This window comes from Malus sylvestris, chromosome 3, assembly GCF_916048215.2.
Source record: "Malus sylvestris chromosome 3, drMalSylv7.2, whole genome shotgun sequence".
NCBI lineage: Eukaryota > Viridiplantae > Streptophyta > Magnoliopsida > Rosales > Rosaceae > Malus > Malus sylvestris.
Genome location: NC_062262.1, coordinates 6,032,893 through 6,046,734, shown reverse-complemented (window position 1 = coordinate 6,046,734; position 13,842 = coordinate 6,032,893). Strand labels below are relative to the sequence as shown.

The following is a 13,842-nucleotide window of genomic DNA, read 5'->3' as shown; positions in this document are numbered from 1 at the left end:
CACCCCTATAATATTATTCTTTATCTTTATCAATACTATATAACATAGGTATGTGTCTAGTCATATTTGACTTTCTAAAGCAAACACTTCCAATTTTCATGCCACTACGCGTTGAGCTGAGCTTTATGCACCTTCTAGGGTCTAAACTGCCAAAGTTCACATAATTGAAACCCTATTAAAAGGAAGAAAAAGAAGAATGCTACTATTTATGTGGCCAATATTTGCATTATGCATAAAAAAATGACTCTTCGTTGCTTTGCTTTGTGTTCACACTTCTTTCGTCAAGCCTATATGTTGTCCTCTGGAACCCTCATCCTTTGAGAATTTACTATATTAACATGGAACTAGAAGCGTATACGAAATTCAACAACATAGTCACTCGTGGCGGATTTAGGATTCAAACATTGGGGAGTCTTAGTGTTAAAGTATAAGTTTTTTAGATAGAAACAAAGTGTCAAGTGCACAAAAAAAAAATTTCAGTTTATTATTCACTTAGGGATTTCGTCTAAAACATAGTTGGCTTGTTGTCATTTGCTAAATAATATTGCACATATGTCAACAGATATCGACGTATACTGAAGCAATCTGATCGGTGATATTTAGACAATTTGTCGAGTTCTGTTGACGAAACATGTCGAGATATGCCTAACTGACATTTCATTAAACATTTGGTAGGCACAAAAAAAAGAATCATATCAAACATTCGGATGGTCCTCCAAAGACCTTTACATATATATCTCTCGGACTTCAGGTGTTATGAGACCACCTTAATCTCATTGTGCATCCGCCACTACTCGTGTGAGTTGTATAATGTAAGAAGCAGTTGTACATCGTATATTTTTGGCATTAGGAGTGTTTTTACACTTTCACTTAAAGATTGGGACTCCCCTTTTTTCAGTCCCCCATGCATCATCAACCATTTTATTGTGGTATCGTGTCATCATTGTTTCTTAGACAAAGGGTACGCATGTTTCTTATCAACCAACCGCCGATCGAAACAAATCAGCAAAGTTCACAGTGTAATCGTACCCCACCAATCACTAAGTGAACAGCACAAATTTCCAGAGGGTTTTTCAGAATCAATCATTCATAATCATAAGACGAAGGAGGAGGCCAATGGCTAATACTAGTAAATAAAATGCACGAGAAACACGTGCCTTCGTTGACAAGTTGTATTAACAATTTGAAAGAAATTGTAGTAAAACTTTAGAGCAATAATAGGAAGATCAAATTTTTAAAAGAAAAACTAATGAAAAGTGCTTGAAAATTTTGAGTTTTAATCAAAATGACAAAAATGTGTTGCAAGTGAATAGTACCAGAAGTGACTTTTTAGAGTTAAAATGTATTTTTCGTTAAAAGTAAACAGTATCGGGAGTGTTCCGTTAAAACTTCAAGTTTTTTAAATCAAATTTGCAAACAGTATCAGAAGTGACTTTTTATGGTTGTAGATGATTGGATTATTAATTAAATATCAATTAACGTGCTTGTTTCTTATTGGTGACACATCATTTAATTTGCAATTTAGTTTAAAAAATTTAGTCTCCTTAACATTACTCAAAACTTTAACATGGCATATATTAACCAGGACGCTAATTACACTTTTGCCATGTGATTGTGTCAACCAAAAAATATATAATTAACAAAATAGACATGATAATCTGTGCACAAGCAAACCACACCCACGCATCAGCCTAAACACACTGCAATTGTTGCTAACTTGCTGCCGTTTTGCCGCGCATGTGACTGCGTCCCCCGTCACATGCTTCTCCTCCGCCACAAACGCCACCACCCCATTTTCCCACCGCCCCACCAAAACTTGAGGAATCAACAAATAAATATAACAATACAGTACCTCTCGCTTCTCTGTTTTCGTTTTTCTTTTTTTGTTTTCTAATACCATATTCCGAGTAAAATTGGGAAAATTAACGAAGGTGCCGGCTCCGCCGTTGGCGTTGGAGATAGAAACTTACATTCGGAATGCTAATGTAACAAATCCCAAGCTAATACGCACTGCCATGCATTTGACTTAGAATATTGTCTTAGTGAACTTCCCCACTACATGAAAATCTATCTCTTCTGTACCCCTTTTTTCTTTCATTGTTTTTTTTTTTTTAATTTTTTATATTTACTAAGCATCTTCGATGTCATCAGTCTCAGCGGAGTTGAGAGGGAAGCAAGTTTCCTCACCACCGGTATTCCACAAAAAATGAGCATAGTTGGCGGCGTAGAAGGAGTTGGTTGGGTCAGCCGAGATGGCTTCCAAGAACGTCTCCTCTGCCGCCCACAAGTCGTTCCGAGCCCTCCACAGAAACGTCGCGTATTTGTTGTACGCCTCCGCGTCCGGCGGTTGCACCCCTACCGCTTTTTTAAAGTACTCTTCAGCTCTGTTCATTAAACAAACAAATTAGAAACTTCCCTAAGAAATCAAAGCAAAGATTTTCATGCGAAGCACGTGAGCTGACCAAACTCACGATGATTTTTGCCAAGAACGGAAAGAGCACCACACACTTCACCATCATGCCATCACCACATTTAAACACTACGACAAATTAAAAAAAAAAACAAGACCAAGACTTTTCTCGTTGAATAAACTACCGTCCACTAGATTTGAACTTAGAATCATCTGTAATAAAGTTGAAATGTCACCATAATAAACCTAACCATTTTTTTGTTTCGTTAGCAATTTTAACACTTTTCTTTTAGCCGTCATCAGCACCAAAATTTAATTTGTACCGTGATATAATATTACTGACCCAACAAATTTAAGGACATGAACATTAAAATTAATTAAAATATAAATTTTTTTTTTAGCAAACGATATTATTTACATTAAAGGGAGGGGATGTGCTTATGAGCTAGTAATAATGTGTTTCAAATTCGTTTTTAAATAAAATCAAACTTAAGACCTCACTTACAAGTGAAGCGGAATCCCACTACACCATAGTACTAAGTGGTTATTAAAACATGAAAATTAGAATTAAGCACTCAAATTCATAAATTATGATAAACTTGGTGAACAGTACCTGTCATAATCATGAGCAACTAGGTAGAGGAACTGCGCGTAATTAGCAAGAAGCAGAGCGTTGCTAGGCTCCACGGACAGTTCCGTTCGGTAAAGAAGCTCAGTTCTGAAGAACTCGGCGTAACCATCCGCCTCGATATTCGCCGTCACCGGCGAAACAAATCTCTGCATCGTTTCGTGATCCAGAGATTCTTGTACGCCCCGCATTTGATGAGCTTCTTCCACTACTGAATTCCACAGAGCCAGCTCCTCCTCCCTGCTCTCTTGCCCCGAAACCGACTCTGCTTCTCTGGTTGTCCCGAATGAGGACAATTGGGAAGCCCCGTCGGGGACTATTGTCCGGTACTGGTCTGACCGGTCAAACCGGCCGTCACCGTCTGTGCCGCTACCTACCGGTCGGACCTTCCCTCCACCGCCATTGTTTCCGCCTACGGATGTCATCTTGCTGTTGCCGGTCACTGAAAACGACTTACTTGTGGAAGAATCAAATTGGGGGTTATCCAATTTATCGTTCTGAGTCTGAACTTCTTCCACTGAAAGAGTCTCGGCTGCACTGGCGTACAACCCGAGCGGCGGAGCAGCCGCAATGGCGGCGTTGTGGCCTAATGAGTAGACAGTAAAATTCGCCAAGAGGATCATTACATACACCATTAGGGTCGGCGTCTGAGAGAAGACCTGTTGAAATAGCCAGACGAACGAAGCTTGCATCTCCTTCTGCACTCTGCTTAAAATCCCCTGCAAATCTTCGTAGAAGAGAATCTCTCTCATCTGCAAGGTGTAGCTATGGAGCTCTCGGATTATGAACACCATGGAAGAGAAGGCCCTTTTTACAGAGCAGCACGCAGATTCCCCAGCTTCTCGGAAACCCTCCTGCCACTGCATCTTCCGCTTGATGATTCGGAGCGAAAGCGGAAGGTCGACGCTGTTTGCCTTCCGCTCGATGCTAACCTCCGCGACAATCTCGTCCCTCCGCTGCCAATCGGTCGGCCACGGTGGCTCTAGATCGAGCGGCAACTGGAACCGGCTCTGGTTCTGTTCAAATCTCATTCTCATTGCAGACTCACTGACGCCATGAATGTCATCAGAATTCGCCGCCTCCGGTTCCGAATCCGAGGCGTTTCCGTCAACGTTAAAGTCATCTTCGCCGTCAAAATTGTCGGAGAGCTGGAATCTGAGAGCGAGCTCTTGAATCTTCTTCGAGAACTCTTCGTCTGAGAAGGCGTCCAGACTGGCACTGCAAGCTCGTCTAATGGACCGGAATCTCGGCTTCTGGTAGCCGCAGGACCGGGACCGGCTCAGCTTCGTCAACGGCGCACCGAACAACGCCGACCGGTTCAAGCTGTGGACGTAGAGACATAACTGACCTCCACCGTCGCCGCCTCTGTTGCGTCGTTTTGAGGAAGGAGAAGCGATTGAGGAGGCTAGCGCTTGAGATGACGGCGTCGAGTGAGGAACGATCGACTGCGACCATTGCAAGCAGGTCGAAGCAACTTTCACTACCATTTCTCTCTGCTTTCTCAGAACAGAGAAAAATGTGAATAAAAATTGATAAAAATTTGATAAATTTGCGAAAAGCTTTGTATTTATAAAGCTTGGAATTTTTTAATCGGTTCTGCAAAATGTCTCTGCCTTTCTTGCTTCCGACTCACTCTTTAACCTGTAAAAACCAAACAAAAATCAAATCAGCCAAGCACGTGAGAAGGCTTCCCAATTTTCCCGGAAAATCGAAAGTTCTCATGCCACTCATTGTACTTTCCAGGAAAATCGGATCGGTAAAACGCATACCAAAGCCACTCAATGGGGCTCACACGAAAACCTAAATATTCAGATCCCTAGGTAGTAAAAAAAGCATTTCCGTGAACTCACTTGTTCAATTTTCCGGCGGACTCCGGTGAGTTTTCGGATCAAGGTCGGGAGAAACCGATGAATTTTCCGGCGAGGCACTCGCAGCGACGCTCACAAGGCGTAGCTTGGGAGAGAGCGCGTCACTCTTTGTCTCCTATATATACAAAGCACGAGCTTCTTGGAAAAATCTCAGAGCGTGCATAGGTAGTCAGACCGTATGTTTATACGGTACGGGAGACGGGGAGGTCCGGTGGCCGGTTAGTTACTGGGATATTTTGTATACTTTCCGTGGGGTCCGACTTGTCCGAGCCAGCTGGCAATTTGGAGGGGGTTTTGTGTGAAGCTGCTCAACAACTTCGGTCCCCGCGGGTACTTACGCGGACTGTTCCCGATCCGATCCGTCTGCTCTCCGCGCGCCACGTGTTACAACCGACCACCACCTTTGCTTTTTTCTGAACCCGGGAAATCCGACCGTCTCCTCATGTTACTTGGGTGACACGTGTTATCTTGCCATTTGATTAAGGAAACGAGAAGGCTAATGATAAAGAGAAATTTTTTATTGTGATAGAAACACGAAGAGGACATCACGTATTTTTATACAAGTGGTAGAAAATTGTATTTTTTAAGTTATTAACTTTTTAACATACATATCTCACCATTTGTATAGTAACATGTTGTGTACCCCCGGTATTCCTATCACATTGAAAAATCTCTCTAATGATAAGATATATCAATTAATTGTTGATTATAATTCTCGGTTGGTTCCATTATTTCCTAATATTTAGCTGATTGGTATTCTTCCATGAAAGTGGTTAGATTCGGATGGAATTAGTATTCATATTATTTAGGTAATATTATAAAAGTAAGATTCTAACGTCTAAACACAATGAGTTTGTAAGTGAAATAATTAGGAGTATTTACTCGTATACTTTTTATAATTCATTCTTCTATTCTCGGTAACACTTGGATTCCAAATACGGGAAGTGAATGTACCGGGCAAGTTTACATGCAAATACTTTACAACCTTTGTTCCAAACAAAAAATATCACTTGCAATAGCAGCATGTGGTGTCAGAGTACGTTATTCGTGCATTAATCATATTAGTTTGGCGTCACTTAGTATTATGGTCTAAAGGTAATCTTCGTTTGTAAGTGAGAGATTTTAGGTTCGACTTTCACCAAAAACGAAGTTGAACCACATTATTATGACAAGCACATTGTAAGGCTTAGTCCGCTCTCTCACCCCTTTAGTGTAGATATTATCATTTGTTTAGGAAAAAAAAAACTATGTGTTTGGCTCGACCGACTATACAAGGGTTTTTTTTTTAATTTTTTTTATAGAAAATGACTAGATGGTGACTTTGTCATGTTAGTCCACTATTTCGAGAGCCAAGAAGATTGACAGAGGTATTTTAGCCTTGCAATTATCGTATGATTCACAAGCAACAAGAATCAAATCTAGAATGTGTTGTGTAGAATACGAGTCTGAAATTCATATTAAAACTAGTATTTTGTCTCACAATGATATGAAAGCCGTGTATTAGTACGTACAACAAAACAGAAGTACAACGCTTTTCACTAATCTTACGAAATCAACCTTGGCTTTTTTCTGTGATTACATTGCATGATGGAGCTTAACTGGCTAACAAATCATTTGACAATGAAACACCACTTTAATGATCAGTTTAAATGTCACAAATACCCTATATTATTTCAACAATTAAATTATAAGGAAAATTAAGGAAAAATGTTTGAAAACTTTGAGTTTTAACGATAAAAACAAAATAAAGGGTAAAGTGAATAATATCATGATTGACTTTTTAGTGTAAAAATGTAGTTTTTCATTAAAATGAACAGTACCGAGAGCTTTTCGTTAAAGTTCCCTAAATTATAACATTACTCTCTCTCTACTATTTTCTAAAAATCATATGTTTGCCTAATCAAGCTCAAACTCAAATAACTAGTACATCATCTTTTCCATACAAAATTGTAAGAAAATGATTGCTCACACTCCACTTACCGTAGACGACCACTTCATGCAACTGTTTGTTCAAGCAACTTCTTCAAAAGACAAATTCTGCCTTGCATGAAAACATATTGTAAATAAGAAGGCAAGTGTTCTAGCAGATTTGGGTACTAAAGCTGGTCACCTAATTAATCTAAAAAAGCAAAGTAACTTATATTAAGTAATGATAACGTGATTGTAAAGTTACGCTGCGTGATTGAGGATTTAGAGTGGTTAACATGTGCTTAAATGATTAGTACATACACTTACATCCACTCTTGTCAACGATCCAGGATCGTTCACGTGCCTGTGAATGATCCACTTTAACTAAAACCTAGCTTATATTGAGATCGAATGTGGGTCAAGACCCTCCATGTGTTTATCGCATGTAAAAACGTCCAATTATGTGTGCTTATTGAACGAATTGTCCTTCTATAAAATATCAAGTGTATTTCATGATTTCGCTAGCCAAAATTGGAACTACATAATTCTGAAGTCAAAGATCCCAAGACGGACGTACATGAACCATAGATGTATTTGAGTTAACATCCATTGAACCTACTACGTACTTTGGGGTGTTTTTGGTAAACAACAAGAGAAAGAAACGAAAAAAAACCCTAGTTGCCAACCCCTACCTTTGGTGTTGGGGTGGCGGCAATCCTTCATGTTTTCTTCATTTTTTTCTCCTCTTTGTTTCTAGTAGTAGTCACTCTCTCGATATGTCGAGAAGAGCTTTCAGTTCGTAATTATGGAGAGTTTTTATGGTTGTGGTCATAGTTTGTTCAGTCTCAAATTCTAGAGCAGCAATTGTTGTTCGAATCTGAGGTGGTGATGTTTGTAATTTGTACTCTCAGCAAAAGACTGAGAATAAAACTTGACACTCATAGTAGAGCTTCTTCGCTAAGGATTGCAAAATTATCAGAGATTCGTGCAATATTTTCCTTGTGGAGTCTCTACATTAATTCTCAGGTTTGCAATGTTTTAGTTCTCGTGAGTAGGGTTTAGAGTTTAGGACTAAGGGTCGTTCATGATTGAATTATCAGATTGTATTTTTGATGTGTTTGTAATTGTAGGGTTGTGATGTTATTCTGACATGTATAGTTTCTTGAGTTGTTCTATGAGACACATTTAACATGTTTGTCATATGTACGTCTTTGATCATTTTTAATGAATTTCTTTCACTCAAAAAAAAAAAAAAAGAGAGGGTGTTTTTAGTCATTTTAGGCACAAAAAGGACGTGCAACATTTTGATCAAGAGAGGTGGCCAATTATCAATTGAATTTCCAAGTGAGGCACTATGGTAGTATAGTGGGTCCTTGTGCGTCCACTTCCGTAGGTTAATAACTCAATAAATATATAATATCTTCGTTTCTTTAAAAAAAAAATATGACTACAAAACATAGGTGTCTTAATTTATTCATAGTATTCCCTTTTCCTATTTCCAAGACTTGTTGTTTTCCTATTTTTATTTATTTATTTGATTTAGGTCCTCACAAGGACAACAAATTTAAGAAAAATAATATCAAGTTGAAGGCTTTGGTGGTGAGGAACCAACGGTGCAGAATGAAAGCTCAGAAGAGGGTAAGCAGTAAGCTGTACGCCAAAATCAGCCAACTTGCTTGATGTTGCCATCAGAGGCCAATTGGTGACGGCGACACCACCATTTCAACGGCACCAGGTTGTTGTTTTCAAATCTTTTTTGCGACTACGATTACTTCTAAATATTTAATTATGTCTTCATTTTGTGATTCCGATCAGATCATTTCATCTTGCATAGCACGATGTTGTTTATCGTTTTCGAAAATTTTATAATGCTTCAGAGTGTTGAAAACTCGTGAATTATTAGAGTTTGAGATTCAATGAGCAATGTATGTGTGGTAAATAAATTTGGTAACTGCTTTATTGTTATAGTATCTTCATGATGATCGATTAGGTTTAAATTACTCGTATTGACAACTGATTGTAACTTCTTTCATGGGAAAGTATAATGGAAGAACTTAAGTAGACTTGTTTGAAGGTATGCATATGAAATTATTCTTAAATTCTCATGCAATTATATCGAACACCTACTAACTTGATTGTGGAAGTGTTTTATTGCATGTACTCCTTTGCTCTCTCGTTGATGGCAAACGAAGATGGTGTCATGTTGCTTCTCAACATAATTACAAATTTATTTGTTGGAGAATTGAACTTTATTGTACGAACACTTATGTCTATCAGGTGGGAAAATAAAAAGGCATATTTTTAGCGATATTTCCTAAAACTCAATTTTGATTTCACGTTGTCCCCTGAAATACAAAAGTCACCACTTTGCTTCTTGAAACTTGACTAACTTGATTTTGATCTCACTTTGCCCTCTAAAACACAAAAGTTACCACTTTGCTGCCTGAAACTCAAAAGTAGCCACTTTGCTCCCTAAAACTTGATTTTAATCTCAGTTTCTCTCATGAAACTCAAAAGTCGCAACTTTTAAATTTCAGAAAGTAAAATGAAATTAAAATCAAGTTCTATGAATCACACATAAAAATAAGTCAAAAAGAAAATGTGAAAGTACATGAGTACAAGAGGAGATAATAAAGTTAAAACTCAAAAGGCAAAAGATGTATACAATGAGGGAAGGGATCATGAGAGGATCCTTTTTCCTAATCTATCAGATCAAGGAATCTACACCGTTGAAATTTGATCAAATGGTTACAAATAAGAGTCCACTTTAAAAGTTATAATATCTTCTGCCGTTTGATCAAATTTCAAATGTACGGATCTACTGATTTGGTAGATTAGGAGGAAATGATCCGAGAATGATCCCTTTTCTATAATGAGCCAGACTTCGTACGGATCTTATCGTCAGGCTATCATGTCAAATGCCATGGTGACAAGTTGAAATTTTGGCTTGTTTGTAAGTGAATTCAGCATTATAAGGCAATAGTTTCAAAGTGACAACCACTGAGCTTCAATTTGTGATCCAAATCTTTATCTAGTTGCTCATAATCTTTCTTTTGAGGTATCTAAAAGCCTGTTTGGTATTGTATTATAAAAAATTTATAATTTCTCAAAACATTTCTTAAGAACATATTTTAAAAACAATTTTCTTTAAGATTAAAAAACTTGTTTGGTATGTGATTTAAAATTGTTTTCAAATTTTAATAATTAAAAGAAAAGAAAAAAATATCTTACAACAATGTTGATTCGGGAATTACTAAATAGTTCAACTGGACAAACAAAGATATTTAAAGAGAATGTCGGAGTAGAGGTAGATTAGATAAGGAGGGGGGGGGTGGGAGAGAGAGATGATAGTTAAGCAGCAGACAAAGGAGAGAAACAGGAGAGAGAATCTAAGGAGGAGTGGAGGAGAGACAAAAAAGGAAAGAGAGAAGAGACGATAAGGATATTCGAATGAGGACGGAGGAGAGAGAAAGATGAGATATAGGAGAGAGAAATTCGGAGGAGATGAAATACTAAGAGTAAGATATGATAGAGAGAAAAATCCAGAGTGAGGAGATGAGAGGGTTAGGTTTAGAGTTTAAAAACTTTAAAAACTCATTTTTTGTGTTTTTTAGAAGTATGCTAATTTTTAAGTTAATTTTGAGTTCAGTTTTTGAAAACAGTCATACCAAACAAGTATTTAAGTTGTAAAACTTAAAAAGTGTTTTTTAGTCTAAAAAATTGGATTCAAGTAGAATACTAAAAAAGTCTTAAATTTTCATTTTTCTTAAAAGTTGTTGTAATTAAATTTTGTTCCTAATAATTTATTGCTTATTGTATTGTTATTTATTTTTTCTTTAATATATTTATAATAATGTTTTTTTTAACTAATAAAAAGGGTTTGAAAACTTTGAGTTTTAAAGATAATGACAAAATAAAGAGTAAGTGAATAGTACTAGAATTGACTTTTTAGTGTAAAAATGTGATTTTTTTATTAAAGTGAACAGTATCGAGAGTTTTTCGTTAAAGTTCTTTTTTTATTATCACAATAATGTAATAGAGTGATGTCATTGTTTTAAATAAAAATAAAATTATATGAGTGTCGCTATCTATAAATTAATAAACTAATGTTTAAAAAGAAGATTCTGATCAATTATCAATGGGTTAATCAAAATTTCACATTAATCATGGCTTTTTAGTGTACGATTTCAAAGTCATTATCAACTTGTTGCCTCAACTAGTTCCTTGTATATATGATTAGATTAGATTAATCCCTCTGTTTTGATATTAGCCGTTCAGACCAGTCAAATTTTTCATTAAACAAATGAGAATTTGTACGAAATGTAGGGTCGGGCTGGCCCAGGTAACCCTAAACAGACTGTCACCAGATAATTAGCGCATGCGCAGTGCTGTTAATTTCAGGCACCACCAAGCTTTTACATGACAGAGTAATGTTAAAAAAATTAAATTTATAGATTAAATTTTATAAATTAAATAATATGAAAGTTAATTAGATTATTACTTAAACAGTTGATAAACGTGATAATTTACTATTAGTGACATATAATTTAGTTTAGAAATTTAATCTCCTAGCATTACTCTACACGAAAAGATTCCCACCATCAACCGCATGAAGGGATAAACCTCAATTGACTATCTTTTGGATTTATCTCTTTGGTTGAAAAAGAAGAAACGTGTGTTTTGTTGAGAACGAATCAACGTTGATAGGAAAAGAGATTTTGCATGAATTTAGTAAGTTAGGTTATTTTTTATATTAACTAATTTTATGGTAGAATTTTAACTTTCTTTATTGTATCAGAGTATATTGTCCAGTGTGTAAAGTTCAACGGTTACACGTGTTTCACGTTACGCTGTATGTATGTATGTATATATTATCCACGTATTAAGTTTCAAAATTTATCACACGGACGTTAAGACTGAATCTCGCATCAATTCTAGGAGGTATCTTGCTGGATTCATGTTTATATTGTGAACGTCCTATTATACTGAAAAGATAAAGTACCATGCGTGGACTGGTGGATGCGATGACCACAAAATCATTGTTCAAATTAAGAGTATCGGTATTTTATTTCAAAAAAGTACCGGTATACAACCCTTTCATATGGTACTGTAATGTTGGTTCAATTAAGTAGCTTACAGCTTATACATGCATTAGACACTGAACCAATGCCTAAAGATGGACAGTCAAACAAGCAATATATGCAAAATAAATGTATCTTGCCCCTCTGTTTATTTCAAAGATACACCGAGTTACCTTCAAACCTTTCCTTTTCAGAAAATCTGCCACCTTGTGGCACGTTTCATTAACTAGGGCAGTCTTTGATCCTATAATAAAAAATTATCTCTATAATTCCAATTTTACCATTACTTCTGTTGAATCCACCCCCACCTCCAAGAAAACAAAAATCTCATATTCCAATAGCCACCGAGCTCAACACCCACTGTCGCCAGTGGTTGAGTGTTCATATCCTCGGTTTTATTTACACTAATCGCATGTTCTCAACATCAAAACATTCATCCTTGTACTTATTATTATTATTATTATTATTATTATTATTATATTCATTTATTTGCTTGGGCATTCCGAATTGAACTTGGTATAGTTCTCAGATCGAGAATTAGACCCAATTTACAAAAGATTTGTATAGTATTAGGGAGATATTTATCAAAAGCAATTAGGAATAAACTCCTTACCCAATTTCAGAAACATGTCCTACTAATCCCATTATAGCAAGAAGATAGAAAATGAGAAACTAGAAATCAATTGTTTGAAAGTGATATGTCATGAGCAATCCTTGTGATGACTAACATATTTCCAAACAAATTCACATTCAATTTGTCAAGGGAGAAAGAAAGAGAAGCAGCACACAACTTCAATTCATATGTTGAAAGGAACCAATACATGTAGGAAAATAAGGATCATTGGAAAACAATGTTCAGGCTGTAACTTGCCTCTCCAAACGTTTGGTTGATTGGAGAGGACACAATAGTCAACCACAAGGGGTGGTGGTGGGGTGAATGGATGTGCCATTTTTAGTTTTGTAGGGTGGGATTGATTTAATAAAAGAAAGGGTAAAGCTAGAATTATTGGGAAAAAAAATTAATTGTGGGGTGTTTTGAACAAATTATGGGATGTTAATAAAATAACCCTTTATAAAATGATCCATCTTTAAAATTGTTTTTCAAAAAAATTAGGACAATTTATTGACGTTAGAAAGCAATAACTTAAATCAAAATAAACTTTGGGACTTACTAATTTAAGTTTGCAAATCTCATTAAATAATAGTAAAAAGAGTTACAAACATAACTTTCACTAAATAATCAAAAGTAGTTTAATCTTAAACAACTAAACAATAATTTTTTTTCCAAATATCTCATTGTGCACTCAAAATTTTTATTTTTAGAGAAAAAATTTACACTTATATAAGGAGTGCACAATGAGATTTTAAAGTGCTAATAAAAGTTTTTTTTTTAATATCTACATTTAAATAGGAAAAAGTACACTTAGAGTATACTTTTAATACTTAATTTTATATTGAGATAACACTTTTTAAACATTTCAAAAAGGGACAAAAGTTAATGCATGATAAAAGATGATATCATTAGTCTGTTTTTTTTCTCTAGAGTGTAAGTTACAAAAATACTCTTTATAGTGCTAAAGTCTTTTGACAATTCCATCTCTTCATCTGTTACTCCTCTCTCTCTTTCTATCTTCAAGAAATATTAGGCCGAAATGTGTAGTTGGAGCGGAGCTTGAAAGATTGGCAATCGGTGAGAAGACTCTCAGATCCCTTTCAAATTTGGGACTCTGTAATCTGTGCGATTGAATCTTTTGCTCCCCAAAAGCGGCCTCTGCCAGTAACCCTGTGTGAGATCAATTCCTATTTACATTTTACTTTCATTTAACTTACATGTTATATGATCGAATTGTCAATTTCCGACAAGTTATGTGATTAGACACTGAATACGAAATAAAACAACCAAATTGGAGTACGTAACTCCTAAACCCGAAACCGAATTAAAAAGAA

General features: G+C 36.1%; 1 protein-coding gene across 1 annotated transcript; it reads right to left on the bottom strand.

Moving 5' to 3' along the window:
• Positions 1–1,550: 1,550 nt before the first annotated feature.
• On the bottom strand, positions 1,551–5,053 carry LOC126615639 (uncharacterized). Its single transcript, XM_050283498.1, has 3 exons — positions 4,889–5,053; positions 3,024–4,679; positions 1,551–2,384 (listed from the first exon to the last, which is right to left on the bottom strand). The coding sequence occupies exons 2-3, from the start codon at positions 4,523–4,525 to the stop codon at positions 2,129–2,131; spliced, it is 1,758 nt and encodes a 585-aa protein (XP_050139455.1). The 5' UTR covers positions 4,526–4,679; positions 4,889–5,053; the 3' UTR covers positions 1,551–2,128.
• Positions 5,054–13,842: the final 8,789 nt, after the last annotated feature.

Coding starts and splice junctions, on each gene's coding strand:
- LOC126615639 (XM_050283498.1), bottom strand. CDS start 4,525: ATGGTAGTGAAAGTTGCTTCGACCTGCTTGCAATGGTCGCAGTCGATC. Junction 2,385..3,023: donor GTTGCTCATGATTATGACAG/GTACTGTTCACC, acceptor TTTAATGAACAG/AGCTGAAGAGTACTTTAAAA.